The sequence below is a fragment of the Pomacea canaliculata genome, linkage group LG3 (assembly GCF_003073045.1).
Source record: "Pomacea canaliculata isolate SZHN2017 linkage group LG3, ASM307304v1, whole genome shotgun sequence".
Taxonomy (NCBI): domain Eukaryota; kingdom Metazoa; phylum Mollusca; class Gastropoda; order Architaenioglossa; family Ampullariidae; genus Pomacea; species Pomacea canaliculata.
Window position 1 is genome coordinate 21,891,379 of NC_037592.1, and position 15,280 is coordinate 21,906,658.

The 15,280-nt window shown below is 41.0% G+C and overlaps 2 protein-coding genes and 1 long non-coding RNA gene across 3 annotated transcripts; all 3 read left to right on the top strand.

Annotated features, from left to right (window-relative positions):
* Positions 1-1,105: 1,105 nt before the first annotated feature.
* Positions 1,106-3,294, top strand: LOC112560087. The gene is made up of 4 exons (XM_025231659.1): positions 1,106-1,379; positions 1,606-1,714; positions 1,924-2,098; positions 3,034-3,294. Exons 2-4 carry the CDS (start codon positions 1,657-1,659, stop codon positions 3,152-3,154), a joined length of 354 nt encoding a protein of 117 aa, XP_025087444.1. The 5' UTR covers positions 1,106-1,379; positions 1,606-1,656; the 3' UTR covers positions 3,155-3,294.
* Positions 3,295-3,370: 76 nt separating this feature from the next.
* LOC112560088 lies at positions 3,371-7,371 on the top strand. Its single transcript, XR_003098473.1, has 6 exons — positions 3,371-3,778; positions 4,277-4,429; positions 4,664-4,770; positions 5,016-5,117; positions 5,377-5,385; positions 6,268-7,371. It is a non-coding gene; the product is annotated as an uncharacterized LOC112560088 (long non-coding RNA).
* A 4,143-nt stretch (positions 7,372-11,514) lies between these two features.
* On the top strand, positions 11,515-13,579 carry LOC112560673. The gene is made up of 5 exons (XM_025232684.1): positions 11,515-11,659; positions 11,857-11,957; positions 12,301-12,409; positions 12,930-12,938; positions 13,209-13,579. Exons 1-5 carry the CDS (start codon positions 11,539-11,541, stop codon positions 13,457-13,459), a joined length of 591 nt encoding a protein of 196 aa, XP_025088469.1. The 5' UTR covers positions 11,515-11,538; the 3' UTR covers positions 13,460-13,579.
* The last annotated feature ends 1,701 nt before the right edge of the window (positions 13,580-15,280 follow it).

Sequence of the window (15,280 nt, forward strand, 5' to 3'; positions counted from 1 at the left end):
TTGAAACCAAAAAATATGTTGACACTTCATTTGAGATTGATTATTCCGACAATAATAAAGTTAATCATTCGAGCTGTGGCAGCCCACCTGTACCGGACTTCCTTAATAACAAAGGACAGTGTAACACCTGTTTAATCTTATCTTTGAGCTGATCACGTGTCCTGGTCAATACACTAGCACCGACTGTGCCCACCACACCTCACACACAGACTTTAATCAAAAGATAATCATGTTCTTGCTAATCCGTGGGCACAGTGGATATGGTGTGTATTGTCTAACGGGGTACATTTATTGATGTCTTGATTGACAATGGTGGCGATGACCATCTGTGGTGTTACCTGCTGACAACATTTAATGACTCCTTTTACCTAATTTAAAGCCACACTTCGTAAAATAATTTTACTTTGTTGAATTTTTGTAACCTTTCATTAATTGATCGTGAGAAGTCCGAAGGTCTAGCAACTCAAAAATGGTTTGATATTTAACAATTGATTTTGGACAAAAAACAGTTGAGGAGTTGTTTTAGATGTAATATTTCTTAACAATGTTTATGGTAAACATGTTTATGGTAAACACAATAAAAACGCTCAAGTTGTTTTCGAGGTTGACAACTGTGGCCGCGAGCTTCTCTGACCCCAGGTCACACTGAGTACAACACACCCACCCGGTACTACAGGTGTCTGTCATCTCACCTCCTTAAGAAATATCATAATCAAGTACATTATTCTATCCCTCCTACCCTCCTCAATTCTTCATCTCCATCCATGCACTTAGTTTCTTACAAAGCTCACTGTCGGTTTATTTGTATTCTTGTGTTTAGTTCATTGAACTCACATACCCACGTGCTTTACAAATTCAATTATTATTCAGTCAAACGAATAATTCTTTTACTCATTTACATATTCATTTCTTCTGTGGATTGATTACAGTTTGTCACAACACTTTTTGTGATCCGACGAGCCAGTTGTGACATAGCTACAGTGGGATGAACACATTGCAGATGACTGGTCTGTTGCTAAGCTGTGAACATGAGCGACTGATTGTTATCTAAAGATGAAAATAATATCAACTTGATAACAAGTATCTGCGGGAGTCCTCGAACAGCAAGTCAACAGTAGGTGGCTCCATGGTTTATTAATTTAAAGACAGGTCAGACCTTAGGAACCATTATCGCGGTTATTGTTTGGGAAGACCTGTTGTCTCCACAACAAACATTCAGGTGGTGGTGAGCCCTCGGTGAGAGGTGAGCCCACCTATAAAGGACCTCTTGTCCTCCCTGAGGTTCTACTTTGTGAAGCTGTCACCTGTCTGTCCTCTCACACCACACCAGACCCCGAGCCAGACAGACTGCATCTTCGCTCCTGTCTCCTGTTGCCATGGTAATGTCTTCTCTATGTTGCTGACACTTGTTCTGTTCATAAAATTGTGATTTCATGCTTTAAAACTTACTTGCTGAGTATTTCTTGAAAGGTAATTCCAATTTTATTACCTCTATTTGTTGTCAGTATTGCTCTAGCAAATTTAGAATGAACATTGATTTGATACTTTTGTTTCTTTGTTTGTCGTCTTGTTGTTTACACAAGTTTCAGTGGGTTCTGTGTGTAGATGATATCTAGGGAAACATTCAGGTGACCAGCAGAGACAGTCATATACATCATGAAGAGCAAGGTCTACTGTCTCGTCTGCCTTGTCCTCAGCTGGCCGGCCTGTACATGTGAGAAAACATTGTTTTCTCCATCTGTATATCTACAATTCTCATATCTACCTTAGTAACACATATGGCTCAGTATTGTGTTGCTGTGTAAAATTACCTTTTGACCATATGTTACTATGGCCTGTAACAATCTACTGATGAGTATCAACAATATTAAAGCCTGAAACCTTCTAGCCACATTAATACCATATCACTTGTTTTCTTCATAGGTGTCTGTGAATTTCCTGAGAACCTTCGAGGGCGATTTATCAGTAACGACAATAACGGCACCCTCGTCTTCAACGGCACGCACGTGCTTGGATTCACAATCCGGTCCAGCAACATCAACGTCAGCACCACAATCCTGGAATGTTTAGAGAATGAAGGAAACCGGTACATCCTTAGGTAACATGTATTTTCACTCACACACTTGTCTTCCCTCCACCTGCCTCTAGAGTCTCTACGTCACCCTCCTCTCTGTCCGAGGTTCTCGTGCTTCTCTCCTTCTCATTCGCTCTTTCTCTCTCTCACACTCCAACCCCTGATTACCTTGCTGCTTTGTTCCGATGTTCCGTGTTATTTTCTCTGCTTTACAGCTTCTTTCGGGTTAGAACCTTTGTACACCAAGAATAACCCGAAGTATATTAGACATAATTGACAAGAGCTTTGAGTATAAGTGGAGGATTTAATGAGCTCGTGTGCAGGTGCGAAAGGGAGAGGAGTAATATTCTAGATGGGAGGTCAGTGACGATATGAGACCATTTCTTGTGACGAAAAGAGTAATGACCTTTCGCAGGTTGCGCAAGTTAATAGGGAATAAAAAAAAAAAGCTGCATATATACAGGTGAGATAACAGGTGAGATGACAGGTGAGTGAGAAGTCAGCCTGACGCTCACCACGATCTGTTGATGTCAGCTGAGTAGTTTCAGGATGGTTAAGGAGGGTAAAGGAGTGTAAAGTAGGGTCAAGTAGGGTTAAGTATGGTATGTACCTTTGATCCTCTCCTTGGAATCAAACCATACACCTATGTGACTTTGCAACTGTATGTCTATGGCTCCAAAAGTTCACGTTGGCTGTAACATTCGGATAATGTAAGCAGCTACATAAACCAGACTATTAACTGTGACAACTTTTAGTGATAATACTTTGCTGAGTATTTCTGTAAATAACAGTCGATAAGCCGTCTACCTGTAGGACTGAGGCCAGGTGTACAATAACTTGATCCCATCCTGCAGCACTCACCTGAACTACTAGTATTTAGGAAGCACTTTAGATGCCCGCTAGGAGGTAGGATCCAGTGATGGCGACTGTCCCAGTCCCTGGTCTTTACTCTGTTGTAGAAGTCAGAACCTGACATCAGACACTTCCAGCGGCGTGGCTGTTTCCATTGCTTTTCACCTGCTGGTACCTGACACAGGTAGACACATCGGTGTGGACCTACTACCAAGGTCCGAGAGGTGAGATGTCAGGTGTACTTTAGTGTTAGACTGCATTTACTTGTGTGTATGTGTGTCCGCCCGTGTGTGTGTGTGTGTGTGTGTCCGTGTATGTGCGCATGCGCGAATATATGTATTAGTCCACCCGTGTGTGTGTCTTTGAGGGTACAGAGTATGTTAATTACTGACCCGATATATGATGGGTAGGTATTAATTTTGAAATATTTCAATATTAGGGGGAACTGTTGTAATCCTTTGTATTAGCGTCATGTATAGTTCTTTCCATTTGTTCCACTATTATATATTTTAGACTCTCAAATAAATAAACTGAAAAACAAGCGTGGCATTCACAAATTTAAGAAACTTCAGTGTCAATCAGGTATCTAATATTTTTCATTAACTATGGGTTTGACCCTGTTTTGTTCAGTTTAGTACTTATGGGAGCTGTGTTGTGGATAGAAGCAGGCACTACAGATGTATTCTATTATATACAGCTAACAAAAACCATTGTCATGTTAATGTTGTTCAGATAAACACGTTTATTTTGGAGATTACCTGTATGTGAATATATCACGGCCGACAAAAGACGAAGTCTGTGACCTCCCTGTGCCTCCTCCTGCCCAGCGCCTCAGGGTGCTCGTGTCTGCAGGTGAACCTGTCTGTCTGTACACAGTGCAAACATGTGTCGTATTTTGTGGTGGCTTACATTAAAAATTAACTTTAACAAAATATATTAAATATTTTGGAAATCTTTATAATATACACTAAGAGTCATTTTTATAATTTTATGTTCATCAAATATTTTCTGTGCTGTACGTGCAATACAAACACAAAGCACCGCAACTAATACTCTGATGTGTTCACTGATCTTGTTTGACAAACTATAATCTACAATGAAGGTGTTTGATATTTTACACCATTTGTTTTTATCTTCAAATGTAGGCGTTTTCAATAGATAAATGTGTGTGGTGTCACCTGCGTCACGTGTGATGGAGCGAACAGAAGACATGAAAATGATGATGTGCTCTACACGTTTGTGTACTTGTTTATCTCTGAGTGCGTGTGGCACGTGTGTGTGTTTGTTTGTGTGAGAGAGAATTTCCGTCTTCCTACTCTCTGGTTCTGAGGGTTGGTGTGTCTGTGATAGACATCCAGCAGCCACCAGCCTCCACCTGTCCATCGCAGCTGATGGGCACGTTTGTGATGAACACAACCGCCTTCAGACTTGACGGTTGCTCCTCTGACAAACGTCAGCAAATTAAAATGGTTGACTCATTACACCTGCAAAACAACTCTTCAGGTAACTTTTTCCAGGATGGAAGTTTTATAATTTTTTCATCTTCCTTTTAAAAAAAAAAATTCAAAAACTGGAAAGAAGGAGGAATGATAAAGAAAGACGGACGAGACATAAAGACAGCCGTCAGTTATAATATAGAAAGATATCAAAACTGTGCTGAAAGATACAAACACAGGTGTGAGCTGACAGATATTTACTAAGAAGCAAAGTTTGAATTTTGTCTTCCTTCACCTTTAGTTGCAGACAGCACGACACTCACCTGCATCCATTCAGTCTCGGAGGCCAACACTACCTACGTGTTAACGTATGGAGGTACAAACCCGTCCTTCCACTTCGTGTGTCTTGTAAGTATCCAGTGTATCTCATATGTATCCTTGAAATTCTACTTAGTACCAGTGATTATTTTAAAGAATATCTCGCGTTACTTGAAGATTCCAAAGGGTAGAAAATGGTAATTGAGGTTAGGGTTACAATTGTGAGTCTTCAAGGTGCCAGGATGTCTTGAAGTGTTCCTGAAGCAAGTAAGAGATGACTGTGCACTTTCAAAGACTAGTTCTGTAGGTAGACTATAGCTGTCCACATGTTACAGGCCGTTCAGTCCAGTGATGACCATCTGTACCTCACGCAGCAAGATAATGACTGTGACAGAGTTCAAACACCTTATCTCATTCTTTTGTCTTGACTCCTGAAAGTGAGTGTCACACCTCATTGGACGACCATAACCTGGTTTATATATACATACAGAGAGACAGAGAGAGCGATATTATATACAGGTATACAAGCGCAACACACACAAAAATCCAGAAATGAGAAAGAGGGCAAAAGGACAAGAAGAAGATTAGCAATGATGATAATGATGATGATACAGTAAACAAAAATTGGATTATTACGATTAGCGTAAGAAAATCTACGGGACAACACTTACACTGGTGTTTCTGTTTATGTTTCAGCATTGTGTCGTAAGTAGATGGTCTTCACTCTCTTGCTTGGAAAAACAGCAACCTCCTTGACCTCAGAGAACACATTGAAGCACCAAACACTCTCTTCCCTTGGTTTAATATGATTTCTGTTAATGGGATTTGTTATAGAAGTACTTTAGATACATAGATATATAAAATAAGTACACTATTTTTTTGGTACCTTCAAGACTAGCCAGACACAACCAATGTCAAAAGTAACCATTGAACTAGTATATATATATATGAGAGAGAGATAGCTGGACAGTGGAAAGAGGGAATGTAGAATTAACTTGCGCTGGATTTTTTCTCCAGATCACTGTTGCCAGTATTATATATGCCCATGAAAGGTACAATAAAACTGGAAAGTTCCATTGTCTGTGGCTTTGGGGCACAAAATATGTGGTTCCTCGTGTCTAAGTCAGGGAACGCGGAATATGGAGTCCTGCGCCTTTCTTCCTGCCTCCTGTGATGAATTAGACTTAATTAGTCACTTTTGCCTCCAGATGTGTGGTGCTAGGGGCGAGTTCAGCCACAGGTAGACCAGGCTATTATTTACTATCAGCGACCTTCTACTCCACAGTTAAGCCCACTAACCACTCACTCGGCAACGAAGATTGCACACTACACCCGCCATTAGCTCCCCAGTCAGTGTAATTAGCACATAATTAGGATTTAGTAGGTCAAATTCTCAAATTAGCCCAGGGTTCTACCGGATTTTGAACCTATTACCTTGTGTCAAAAATAAAGTTGTCAGAGAATGTGTTCAGTAAGGGTGTGTCTGTGTGTGTGTGTGTCATTGTAGTGTTCAGTATGGTGTGTCTGTGTAAGTGTGTCTGCGTGTCATTGCAGTGTTCAGTATGGTGTGTCTGTGTGTCATTGTAGCCCTCCAACAGCCCCCGGAGACAACACCACACACCTCAGTGGAGACGGCGTCAGACACAAGCCTCGCCATCGCCCTCGGTGTTGCTCTTCCTGTGGTGACTGTTGTCATCGCTTCAGTCATCATTGGTTGTCTTCTTTGCAAGAAAAAGAAACTCGGACCGTGGAAAGCTGGCTGCGAGACACATGCAGACCAACCAAGCGGTACTCAGGTCCAGGAACACCAAGAGCCAGTTCAGACCCCAGCACAGACTAGTAATGAGTAACTAGTAATTGTAATTGTAAATTGTTTTCTTAATATGTAAAGTATACTTACAAACGAATTGTCAATATTCATTACATTTTGTAATTTTATGCGGACAGCGAATGTCAGGAAAGTGAAGACGTCCAGGATCTGCCCCACTGTCTGCACATTGTAGAGATGAGTACATGTGAATAGTCGACTACAACTTAGAGACAGTCCAATGTTTGTTCCCTACAACACATTGCAAGTGTGATGAAGTAGCTTTCGGCAGAATATGCAATGTATTGAACAGTGTCAACAGCTGTACAACTACAGTAACATCCTCTAGAGTAGCAGGTGTATACAATACATAGTACACCCACTGACAAACAGACACCAGTGGTGCTCTGTGCACTTTACTATTCACGACAAGATCGGTCACCCGTGGAAGTTGATTGTTCCGACGAGCCAAGCCTCTCTGCCAACACTTCTAAACTGTTCAACCCATCTTGACACATCGTTGACATCAACATCATCTCCGGTTTCTTAGCAACGTCCTGGCGCGAGGACTTCCAACCCAGTCATGGTCATCAGACTCTCGAAAGAACTAAAATAAGTTTGGATGTTACGAACATCAGCACGGTTCTCAGTGACGAGCCACAGAGAGAAAGAGGGAGAAATAGGGGACGTGAAACGGGTCTCCATCTCTGTAGATGCAGGCTGGTCGCTGGCCCTAGTTTTTGCTTCCTGAGTGGCAGTTGTTGTCCTGATGCTGCTGATGCTGCTGATGCTGTTGTTGAACTGGCGAAGCTAGTGACTGGGCGAGTGTGCGAAGTGGTTTGTATGAATGTGTGCGCGTGTCAATGGGGTTATAGAAAAAAGACGAAAAGAAAAATACTTGATTACACGGTAGTATACAGTATGTTAAATATTTGAAATTTTCCCATGTGCCCCCAGCCAAAAAATTTTTTTCTTCCTCTGCTATTTGTATGCATAGTCTCTGCTGGTTAATCCCATTGTAAACTAATGGATCTGATGAGAGATAAAGAGCTGATACATCAATTGGTTGGTTTCATATTGTTTATTTATAAATCTTTTTAGAACTAATAAGTTTAATAATAGACGAAGTAAGGGTAACTGAGTTAAATGTGATATGTCCCCCTGTCTTTGTGAATTAAAACTGAGTACACACTCATGTCGGTTCGTGTCTGCTTGCTCTGTTTGCGCATTTCTTGGTTGAATAATTTTCTATATTTTGTATTTTTTGAGAGTGTAACCTAATTAAAGCTTTAGACACTCCCTTTTCTCCCTCTCTTTCTCTGCCGATCAGCCCTGACCAGGAACAAAACCGTCTGCCCACTTGTTGTGGTGATGTATACATGTATGTCTGCTGTAAAAACCAGGTCTCAGGGTGTACAAAGTCTACAAATCTGAACATATGAAGTAGTTCTGAAGCCTCCCAGTTACATATGTACATGGAGGACAAGCAGAAAGAAATATATACACACACACAGAGAGAGCCAGGGAAACAGACAAGCAGATAAACCTACAGACACATATACACACATAGAGGCAAACAGAGATACAAACAGACATATGTAGACAGACAGGCAGGCGACAAACAGAAGAAAAAGACAGGCTGGCAGGCAAAAAGACAGGAAAATAGACAGACAGCTGCAGGGTATAAAGTCTTGTAGCCCTAAATGAGTTGTCTGTGTAGTGAAGTATAATTTAGGGTGGCACATACCCGGCTGTCGTACACCGAGCTGCACCCGTCGGCACCAGAATTTACGTGTGTGTACCGAGCGGTCGTTCCGTGTGATATACAACCTCCCCATCTCACCATCCGGGTACTTTCTCCCTTCTTCCTTCTTCCAGGACACTGGGTACTTGGCGCCACCTGATAGACTTCACACAAACTTCTCGAGAAAAATTTCACAATACTAAACCTTCAATCCTGTGAGTTTCCCTTTATAAGTCCACCATGAATACCCCTTTGCAGAGGTTCTTGTTTGTGAAATTTAAAAAAGCTTATTTGCAGAAAGATGATGCAACAATATGGGAGACATGAGAAAATGAACTTTGTCACAGGAAAACAGACTTTTATTACACATACTTAGGAAGGCGATACAATACAAATTTATTTTCATTATTTACACCTTCAAGCCAGTATATCTATCACAACAGAGCTGAGTGTCCAAACGGCTGTATATTTTTGTTTCTTGTTGCCAACAGGTGTGTAGCAGGTCGTCTGTCAATATGTTAGGATTCACGAAGTCAAAGAGTAAATTAACTCGCAAGTTGCCCCAACGCTTTGCTGCTCGGGGTTTCAGATAACAGTGTTTGTTTTAAAAAGAAAACTAACGGTCATTGGGTGCGGATCTGACGAAGACACGTCATCAGTCCCACAAGGCACCAAACAACTGCCATCATGTTTGGACCCGACACAGGTGAGGTCATGACTGCTACAGACCCCAGTTATTCCTCACCAGCTTCAACAGACTGACCTCTTGCTTTACAATGATGTGACCGGATGATAGCTAATCAGAAGTCAACATCAAAGGTAAATGACTTTAATGTTTGTCACACATAGGTATTAAAATAATCTCGCTCAACCCGGTTTAAATACATATATCTGAATGTACAACGATTATAAATATCGTTTGAATAGTTTTCTGGAATTTATTTTATGCTGATATAGATGAAACTGTTGACCACCCGTAAATCAAGGGTACGTTACTAGTGTCTTTGAAGTTCTGTAAAATCAGTGCCTTAATTAATCACAATATTTACATTCCTGCTCACATCTAGCGACTAGTAAACTTTTTCATCAGTTTCTCTTTGTCGTGCTTCTCTTGTTGCTGCTGATGGATGGAAAGAAGGATGTCTTCATTGATGTTCATTATCGTCCTTGTTCTCGCCACCTTCACAAGTCGTGTTGGTAAGTCGTTTGCCCTCCGGCGAGAAAAAAGTCAATCAACATAACATGAAAGGAATTTCTACGTTTTTTTAAAGAGTGACAAGATTTAAAAAATTGTTAATCCTTTGACCTTTCGGGTACATCGGGAACATGCCACTTAAAACAATAACAAAATTCAACCAAAGCCAAAACACCGAGTCCACTCACAAAGGTTCACAGGGAGTTCAACCTTTGCTTCCTGTCTGTTTAAAAACAATGGTTTGGAGAGGAAGACATTGCAAACAAAATATAAAACATTTGACAGCCATCTTTCACACATGTTGTAGCTCGTGCAGCAGCGTTGTTTACCCTTGTACCACTCATTACGAGGTTTAGAGAGCTCAAGATGCCGTGCTGTCATCATGACGTCATTTCCGCATCCCATCGCTGTGGTCTCGTTCAGTTGCATATTTGTTCTCGCAGGTTCGCTGTGCACCTTCCCTGCCGGGCTGCGAGGAGAGTTCATCAGCAACAAGTACGGGCTGCTGGTCTTTAACGACACCCACGTCAGCGGCTTCAACCCCGTCAGTGCTGGCTGCCACGGCATCAACTCATGTGGCAGCTCGTTTAGTCCATATGTTTTCCATTGCCTGCAGCATATAAACAACAATAAATATCTGCTGAGGTAAATCATTTCTTTACAGCTGAGGCATAGACTTCATAATTAGTTGTTTCTGTTGGGTCTGGTACACGGGGTGGCTGAGGGCATGAGTGCTCTGTGAAAATAAATCCGCCGTTACCTTTAGAAAGTTTTTATAAGATGAGTAACCTTCGTCTCTGCTCATGAAATAATTACATAAAAAATGCACTAGTTTTTCTTACTTGACTGATTTGTTGCTGAAGTCAAGGTAGAAAAGAAGTTTAGCATGCCTGTCCACACATTGACAATGCCTCATGTGCTAGAAATGTGGAAGTTGATAGACAAGAGTGAGAAATAGTAAACCGAAGGACTTGACAACAATTATTGTTGACGATTGTGAGATGTTTATACTGACCGCAAGCTGCTCAATCTCGGGATTGTTTTTTAATCTTTGAAAGTGCACGAGTGTTATTTAGTCCTTAGAGACCTTCTTCATCTGCTGAATGTTGCTTCCGAAGTAAAATATTATGTTTTCTACTTTTATTCTGTTGATGATTGTGATTATTGTGCCTCAAATTATTCAGTTTGGTTTTAGAGAATGTATAGAGTTAGAAAATACATCAGCAGTCTCAATAATAATAGAGGGACTACTACTCAATTATTCCATTCTGAACGTGTTTTGCAAATTGTTGAGTCTGATGTGAGTACAAACTGTGTAAGAATATGTTTGTGTGATTCTTAAGTTCGCCTCAGTACGTGACCCCCACCAGCAGTGGACAAGTATTTAACCATGGTTATGTCTGCTGGAGCCTCGAGAAAATCTCCAACAACAAGTGGATTTATTATCAGGCTCCTAAAGGTGAGGCAGACGTGTATGCGTGTGTGTGTGTGTTTGTGTAAGTGTAGGTGTGTGATTTCAGGGAGAGAAAGTGAGAGAGTAGGAGAGATATAAGACAGTATTTTGTCAGTAAGAAAAGTTAGTAATTCAGAACAGCTTCGAGCACAATCTGTATTAATAAAAAGTGATCCACAGCAGGACGACAAGAGGGTGAGAGGCTCACTTGTCGTGCCATCGCTCCATTCTAAGGTTTGGTTCTTTTCTCTCTGTGTTTCTAAGCGAGCCATGGCTACTTTGGTGACTACATTGTCGCAAGTACCACTCCACCAACAGCGACTTCTGTTTGTGATCTCGGTGATCCACCACCTGCAAGCAGAATTGAAATTTTGCTTAAAACAGGTAGAGTATCTGTGAACTAATTACATCCTCTCAACTCACTCCCTCCCCCTTCTCTCTCTCAGATTTAAATACTGACATTTTTGTTCAAGCTGTATTTCAGTGACAGGAACATAATCATTTAGAAGTCTGGGATTCGTAGCTGTGATGAGCACAAATCTTTCTTCGCCTTCTTGTGGACTTCTCGTGTCTCGTCTTCATCTCCATAAGAAACCCGCTTTGTTATCTGTTGTCTTCCGACAGACGTAGCAGCCTCCACTTCCTGTCCTACAGAACTGATGGGAACATTCACACTGACTGGGGGTACATGTTCTACCCGGTATGATGTGTGTTCCACTCGCATGAGGGAAAGAATTATTGTGGATGATCCGTCCTGTCTGCCAGGGACCTCACTTCAGAGTAAGTCACGGATAGACACATCTATCATCGCCCTCTGTATGTTCTTGTAGTTGTCGTTAGTTACGATGATAATGGAATACTAACGGTACTGAAGGTAGACATACAAATAATATAAGTTTTGTGTTTTACTACTATATACATAGACACACATACACATGGTGACTGAAGTCTTCGGTGTTCGTATTCTGTGAACACAGATCCCACCACGATGGACTGTGTTTACTTTGTCTCCGAGAACGATGCCTCATACTTGATGACGTATGATTCCACCCGGGGTGGCTTTTCGTTTACCTGCTCTGTGAGTATGTTACAGTGAGGGTATCTTGGACTGGGGGCCTGAACACTGCTCTGTATGTCCACTGATTGTCCTGTCTCTTGTAGCATGTTTATCTGATGTCCTGTAACACTGTGTCCTGTCTTGTAGCATTGTATTTTCTGTCACACCCGTGTCCTATTTTCTGTAACATTGTCTTGTCTTATAAAGTATTGAATGTCTTGTTTCCTTTAGTAATGTGTGTTCTGTCTCCTGTAGAATTGTTCGTCCTGTCTTTTGCCAGACTACCCCACAGACTCTGCCTCAATGTGTGTTTACAAATGCCTTTAGACATTGTTGACTATTCTTCTTCTCTACCTGTTGACAGGCGTTTTCTACATCAGACCAGGAGGTGTACATGACACACCAGAAGGACGTCTGTGACGGAATCAAACTTCCCACCGCTTCATCTTCCTCCTTCATTTTGTCTCCAGATGGTGAGTATCACGAGGAACACTTACAGTCTTACACCTTCATTTCACTCATCTGTGTAGGCCGTGTTTGGCATTTAATTAACCTTAGAAAAGAGGGCGCATAAAACCGAAATAATAGTCAGTATAAGAACAAAAACCCAGCTCTTAAAAGATACCATTAAAAATGTTAACAGTTTCAAAGTATAACGGATTAAATGGCTCGAGTATAACTGTTTACCAATTTTAGGGGAAAAGACTCAACCCAAATAAATGAATGTGAAAATGATAACGCAGGTACTTTTTATAACTGGAAGAAAGTAGCCGTTGTAATCTATTTGGGTAAATTGTAAACTTGTCAAATATTACCGAAAGAACCAAGAAATTCTTTCCTGTTCAGACTAGAAACAAAAATTTTAATAAATTTAAAAACACGTCCACGAGATCAATGATGATGATGATGATTATTATTATTATTATTATTTAGTTAATTATTAATTTCTGTCCTGCATGGTGAATAGTCATCAGTGTCTTTTCTCTGTTGCAGCTTTGTGTCGTAAGTACTTTTCTAATCCTTCATATCCTGCTGCTTGCAGTAAGCCTCTGTTACCTTCCCAGATCCTTTGAAAAGGAAACGAATGATAATTAAATAATTTCTTGTTAACGATTTTATTGTTATGAGAGTAAAGCTGTCATAACGATGGTAGACAGAGATTGTAGACAGTAGATGTTGACACCCGGCTGCTGATAGCACTGCCCACATCCCTGCAATTTCTTTGTCGCCATTGACAATGCTATGAACTATGAACTATGAACTGTGGTCTAGCGCTGGTGGAAGACGAAGAAGAGGAAGAAGACAAAGCAGATGACAAAGAAGATGGAAGAAGTAACATCGTGATCCCCATTGTCATCGCTGCTGTTCTCCTCGTGTTGCTGGCTGTCGTCGTCGGTCTCCTCTGTCGCAAGGTGAAGACCAAGAGGCAGCAGAAGAAGGTTGCAGATGGCGGTGCAGGGCACAGGTCAGGGCCGTCAGATGGCGCTAGTGACGTCAATGGCGGCCTGTGTGTGAAGGAATAGCAGTGGACGTGGCTAGGCAGGGACTAGCACGGTGCTAGGTGTGACTGTCATTACCATTGAAGGGCACTGCCTGTACACAGTGTCAGCTCGTGTCATGTAAATGGCAGAACAATTTACCATCATTATTTGTTTACAAAATCTTGTTATATATATATTAAATGGACAGTCTTAAACCCTTGGTGGCTACACAGGTACATAGCATGTGATTTGGTTGGAAAGGGATTTCAAGGGTAATAATCCTTTTTTCCGTGACTGCCTAGGAATTTGATTTACATCCCTTGAACAGGCAGCCAACCTTTCTTGTACTTCTTTTCCATGTGTACACAGAAAACCACACACACACGCAAAGACTAAAGTACACGCTGATCGTTCACATGCTCGTGTGTGTGCATGTCCATACCAGATGGAGGGAGGAAAAGAGCGGGGTTGTTGGAGGAAAGATGCATAAACAATAAACTCTATAGTTACTCTTTAAAAAAAAAATGTCGTCTACTAGACTCGCGATTCTCATCTTGTGGTTTGTTTGTCCGTCCATCTCCGTTACCTCCCGGTCATACAAGAGAGAGAGAGTACAATCATAGCCTCTGTGTTAAAGAAGAGAGGGTGGAAATAAAAGTATTTGTCACATGGCCTGATACAGAAAGAGAAAAGTCTGTGACTGTGCACAGTGTGATGTGATAGTTTATGTTGTTTGCTTCCTGTCCTCCCTCTGGCAACTTGTGTATCATGGCAGCGACTACCCCGGGTGGCGGGTGGCGGGTGGCGGGTACCCTGATTCATTCATTGTTGCTGCTGAGGATGTGGTCAACTGGTTAGCTGGACTCCGAGGTCCGGTAAACTCTCTTTTCGTCCATTGAAAGATCTTTGCAGTCTTTTTGAGCATATTTATGAAATAAAAGAGATATTAATATGAGAACCTCTTATGTGTGTGTGTGTGAAGAACGTGCATGCGCGTGTCTCATTAAAAACGGTATATTCCGGCATTTCCAACATTTCTACATTTTAAAAATTGCTTCTTAATAATCTTCCAATGCAGATATAGACTCTCGTGTTTATTAATAAGAATGTCTTTAAGCACAGTTTTTACAAGTCATCTTGCAAAAGAATAATGGACAAGAAATATAATCAGTACTTTTCCAGTAAACATGTAAACAGTTAATTCAGTGAACTTCCCCCTTACTTGTTGTGACTGACTGTTTATGAACATACATCAGCAAACAGACTTGATTGCCACATTCCAGGTCTACAAAGATGAGACATAGTCACATAGGAAGACAGTCAACGGACAAACACAAACTTATAATAACAAGCACAAATAATCTTTCTGCATCAACGAAAAAGCTGTATAAATAAAATGTGTATATTTACATATACATTGTATATTAGAGTGATACTTTAAATTACTATTTTCTCTTCCTCGTCAATTTTACATTTGTGAGGAGTGCATGTGATTTTATTTTTGACAGTCTTTAAAGGAGAATGTGTTATTTGAAGTATGTTGAAATGAAGTTATTAAATAATATTGATATTGTTCACAAAAGTAGCATCAGAATTAAAAAGCAGAATTTTGCTGTTTGTAGTCTTCTCTCAATGTGTGTTTGGAAGCCTGTGTGTTGACTGGAGACTGTGTATCAGGCTGTCCACTCACTCAGGTCTGTAGTCTCCATGTCAGCAGCTAATCACAGATGGCCTGTGTCTGGGGACCCATAAACTCTTCATTTCCTCTCTTGATGGGACGTTGATGCATTTCTCTCTAATGGTGTGCTGGCTCTCTCTCATCAGTTTTGCCTCTTGTTGATGTAGATTACTCTTTTCTCTCTC

What these genes read in the sequence shown, in the direction of transcription:
- LOC112560087 (XM_025231659.1), top strand. Translation starts at nt 1,657, where the DNA reads ATGAAGAGCAAGGTCTACTGTCTCGTCTGCCTTGTCCTCAGCTGGCCG. An exon ending in CAGCTGGCCGGCCTGTACAT is followed by an intron (nt 1,715 to 1,923) that starts GTGAGAAAACAT and finishes TTTTCTTCATAG; the next exon opens with GTGTCTGTGAATTTCCTGAG. An exon ending in GGAAACCGGTACATCCTTAG is followed by an intron (nt 2,099 to 3,033) that starts GTAACATGTATT and finishes ACTCTGTTGTAG; the next exon opens with AAGTCAGAACCTGACATCAG.
- LOC112560673 (XM_025232684.1), top strand. Translation starts at nt 11,539, where the DNA reads ATGGGAACATTCACACTGACTGGGGGTACATGTTCTACCCGGTATGAT. An exon ending in GCCAGGGACCTCACTTCAGA is followed by an intron (nt 11,660 to 11,856) that starts GTAAGTCACGGA and finishes CTGTGAACACAG; the next exon opens with ATCCCACCACGATGGACTGT. An exon ending in GCTTTTCGTTTACCTGCTCT is followed by an intron (nt 11,958 to 12,300) that starts GTGAGTATGTTA and finishes ACCTGTTGACAG; the next exon opens with GCGTTTTCTACATCAGACCA.